Source organism: Hipposideros armiger, unplaced genomic scaffold, assembly GCF_001890085.2.
Source record: "Hipposideros armiger isolate ML-2016 unplaced genomic scaffold, ASM189008v1 scaffold_1154, whole genome shotgun sequence".
NCBI lineage: Eukaryota > Metazoa > Chordata > Mammalia > Chiroptera > Hipposideridae > Hipposideros > Hipposideros armiger.
The window spans coordinates 129,227-133,458 of record NW_017732504.1 but is presented as its reverse complement, the minus strand read 5'-3'; the positions used below and the strand labels follow the sequence as shown (position 1 = coordinate 133,458).

Below are 4,232 nucleotides of genomic sequence, written 5' to 3'. Positions count from 1 at the left end.
AAGATTTTATTGGGGAATTGGGGGAGGGGAACAGCGTTGGGGAATCAGGGAAGGGGAACAGACAAGTTGCCGTCCTTTTGTTCTTCAGTCTAGTTGTGGAGGACGTCGCTCACTGGCCCATGTTGGTATTATCATTGCGCTCTTCCCGGGTGAGGCAGTTGCTCACCGGCCATTGGACAGCTGCTCAAGATGGCTCACAACAGCTCATGAAAGCTCACGCCTGCTGCCAGCCAGCCCCACTGCAGCCTACTCCGTTGCTGGTGACTCATGGCAGCCCAGCTCCAGGTTGAGCTGTTGTTCACCATCTTAGCTGTAGTGGGCGCAGCGTCACTAGCCCTCATGTGGGATCCGAACGGGGGACCTGCTGCTCAGAGCTGGCGTCCCAAGCCAACTCCTAACCAATACGCCACTCAGCCAGCCCTGGAGTTAAGTGTTAATGAAAGATTTTTCAATATTCATTATACTCATTAGTGTCCTCCTCTCATGCAAATTCTCTAACACTATAATGATAGCCAATATTTGTGATATGCAATGTTCAAGGCACTGTTCTAAGAGCTATATATATAATAACTCACATAGTACTTCCAAGAATCTTATAGAGTATTATTCTTAGGTTTTCTTGCAAACAATTAAATGAAAGTAGAGGTTAACTATCATGAGAAATGTCACAAAGGAAAGCAACTGGTAATCAACATAATGTTGAAAAAGACAGGCTATGGCTAAAGACCTTCCTATATTTACTACATTAACAAATTACTGTCTATTAAAATTTCCTAAAGTTTAACAGGTTTCCAGTAATAGGTTTTTCTACATGGGTTACATGATCTTTCCCCATGTAAATTCACTGATGCTAACTAAACTTTATGAGGCAAGTGTGCTCCCATATTCACATTTTAAGAATTCTTTAATGATGAGTTGACCAGAGAAGGCTCTCTCTATTAATCATAAAGAATTAGATAATTCATATAAAAACTTGTGAGCCATGAGTAAAGTCTATCCCGCATTCCTTATATTCAAAAGATTTCTCACTGATATGAATTCTCTGATGTTGAGTTAGTTGTGAACCACGAGTAAAGGCTTTCCCACATTCCTTACACTGATATGGTTTCTCACCAGTATGAATTCTCTGATGTCGAGAAAGATGTGAGCTCTGTGTAAAGGCTTTTCTACATTCTTTGCATTCATAGGGCTTCTCACCCGTATGGATTCTTTGATGAAGAGTAAGTTGAGAACCATGACTAAATGCCTTCCCACATTCCTTGCATTCATAGGGTTTTTCTCCAGTGTGAATTCGCTGATGTTGAGTAAGTTGTGAACCACGAATAAAGGCTTTCCCACATTCCTTACACTGATAAGGTTTCTCACCTGTATGAATTCTCTGATGCTGTATAAGTAGTAAGCCACGAGCAAAGGCCTTTCCACATTCATTACATACATAGGGTTTCTCACCAGTATGAAGTCTCTGATGTTGAGAAAGATGTGAACTCTGAGTAAAGGCCATTCTACACTCTTTACATTCATAGGGTTTCTCACCAGTATGAATTCTCTGATGTTGAGTAAGCTGTGAGCCACGAATAAAAGACTTCCCACATTCCTTACATTCATAGGGTTTCTCACCAGTGTGAATTCTCTCATGTTGAGTAAGTTCTGAGCCACGACTAAAGGTCTTTCCACATTCTTTACATTCATAGGGTTTCTCACCAGTATGAATCCTCTGATGCCGAGTAAGGAGTGAGCCACGATTAAAGGCTTTTCCACATTCCTTACATTGATAGGGTTTCTCACCAGTATGAATTCTCTGATGCTGAGTAAGTTGTGAACCATGACTAAAGGTCTTTCCACACTCCTTACATTCATAGGGCTTCTCATTGGTATGAATTCTCTGGTGTTGAGTAAGTTGTGAGCCACGGATAAAGGCCTTCCCACACTCTTCACATTTATATGGTTTTTCACCAGTATGAATCCGCTGATGTTGCATAAGCAATGAGCCACGAATAAAGGCCTTTCCACATTCTTTACATTCATATGGCTTTTCCCCATTATGAATTTTCTGATGTTGAGAAAGTTGTGAGCCACAAATAAAAGCTTTCCCACATTCCTTACATTCATAGGGTTTTTCACCGGTATGAATTCTCTTATGTAGAATAAGTTGTGAGAGCTGAGTAAAGACCTTTCTACATTCTTTACAGTCATAGAGCTTCTCGCCAGTATGAAGTCTCTGATGTAGAGTAAGTTGTGAGTTCTGAGTAAAGGCCTTTCCACATTCTTTACATTCATAAGGTTTTTCACCAGTATGGACTTTTTGATGTCGGGTGAGTTGTGAACTACGAATAAAAGCTTTCCCACATTCTTCACACTTATATGGTTTTTCACCAGTATGAATTCTATGATGTAAAATAAGTTGTGAGCTCTGAGTAAATGCCTTTCCACATTCCTTGCATGCATAGGGTTTCTCACCAGTATGAAGTCTCTGATGAAGACTGAGCTGTGAATCACGACTAAAGGCCTTCCCACATTGCTTACATTCATAGGGTTTTTCCCCAGTATGAATACTCTGATGTTGAGTTAGGTGTGAGGCTCGTCTAAAGGCCTTCCCACATTCCTTACATTTATAGGGTTTCTCAGTAGAATGATATCTGGGATATTGAGATAAGTAAGTATGCTGGTTGAAAATGGACATTTTTTCATATATGATCATTCCTTGCCTGAAATATTCCTTCTGATTTTCCAACGTGCCTCTGACTTCCAAATAATCTCCGGAACTGCACTCCTTAAGATCATAGTTTTCAAGCCTGTCACTCATTTCCCATTGGGATAATTCTGTTTCGTAAGTGTCCTTTTTTGGAGATAAGTCCTTATTCGCATATCTTGAAGGCAAATCTGAAAGATAAAAGAACAATAAAAAATTTCTGTTGTCATTTCAGAAGAAGTACAACTTTCATTGTAGAAAATACAATTCAGGAAAATATATATAGGGAAATTATATCCATAATATTAACTGGCTACATCAGTGTTTTTAAAATATTGTTTACTATGATCTGTAGTGATACCTACTTACCTTTCACATCACAATCTTCTACATTTATAGTTACATAAAACAATACCTACCTGTTTTCTATTCTAGTTCTATTTCTGCCTCTCCACCCCCACACACACAGTCAAAACTCACTAAATTGATTTCATGTTTCAGTAACGTGTTGTTACTTAGAATTTGAAAAAAATATTAGTTTAGAATGATTTCATATGTTACCAGGTGAAAAGGGCACATTAAAGATCAGAGAATAATGAAAACTCTACTAAGAAGATAAGGGAAGCGATTAAGAAAACTTTTTAAGTCAGTGGTTCTAAAAATTTGGTGGGGATCAAAACCATACCTGGGAAGCTTGTTAAAATTAAAGATGCCCAGATACCACACCAGACTAACTGAATCTGAATCTAGTGAATCAGAATAAGATCATGGATCTCTCTAGTTTTAATACTTCTCATCAACTGATTCTGATTCAGATTCAGATAGAGATGTGCTATCTTTTAAAGGGCTTCCAACTTAGAATAAAATCCAAATGCCTTTCATGCCTTTCACAGACTGGTCCCTACTTATGTATTTGATTTCCCCATGATTCTTCTCTGCTTTATTCACCATTTGCCCAACATATTTAATTTCTTTTAGCTCTGAAAAAGTCACAAAGCCAATTTGAACTTACAAGTAGTTAGAGCTGCGTCCATGTCTTTGGACTGCTCTTTATGAGAAACTCTATACAAATCTACTCTTTCTCATCATTCAAGTCTCAATTTAAATATAAGTTACTGAATCTTAAACATCCATTTCTGGTAACAGGATGCTAGGTAACACAAATTGGACAAAATATAAACAGCATGTGACTGAAGGCATTGGAGAGTTAATATTGGAATAAAGAGTTAATGGGTCAGCCAACAGGCATATGAAAAAATGTTCAACCTCACTAATCACTAGGGAAATGCAAATAAAAACCACAATGAGATACCACTACACTCCAGTCAGAATGGCTATCATCAATAAATCAACAAACAACAAGTGCTGGCAAGGCTGTGGAGAAAAGGGAACCCTGGTGCACTATTGGTGGGACTGCAGATTGGTGCAACCATTACAGGCGCTCTTCACAATAGCCAAGACTTGGAAACAACTGAAATGCCCATCGGTAGATGACTGGATTAAGAAACTGTGGTACATTTATACAATGGAGTATTACTCTGCT

The 4,232-nt window shown here is 38.6% G+C and overlaps 1 protein-coding gene across 9 annotated transcripts in view; it reads right to left on the bottom strand.

Annotated features, from left to right (window-relative positions):
* Positions 1-352: 352 nt before the first annotated feature.
* The window catches only part of LOC109376575 (zinc finger protein 420), a 124,083-nt gene continuing 120,203 nt past the window's right edge, over positions 353-4,232 (bottom strand). For all 9 annotated transcript variants that reach the window (XM_019632589.1, XM_019632582.1, XM_019632584.1 and 6 more), the window contains one exon: positions 353-2,880. In XM_019632589.1, coding sequence (XP_019488134.1) covers positions 962-2,803 — 1,842 coding nt within the window. In that variant the 5' untranslated portion in view covers positions 2,804-2,880 and the 3' untranslated portion in view covers positions 353-961. The remainder of the gene's footprint in view (positions 2,881-4,232) is intronic.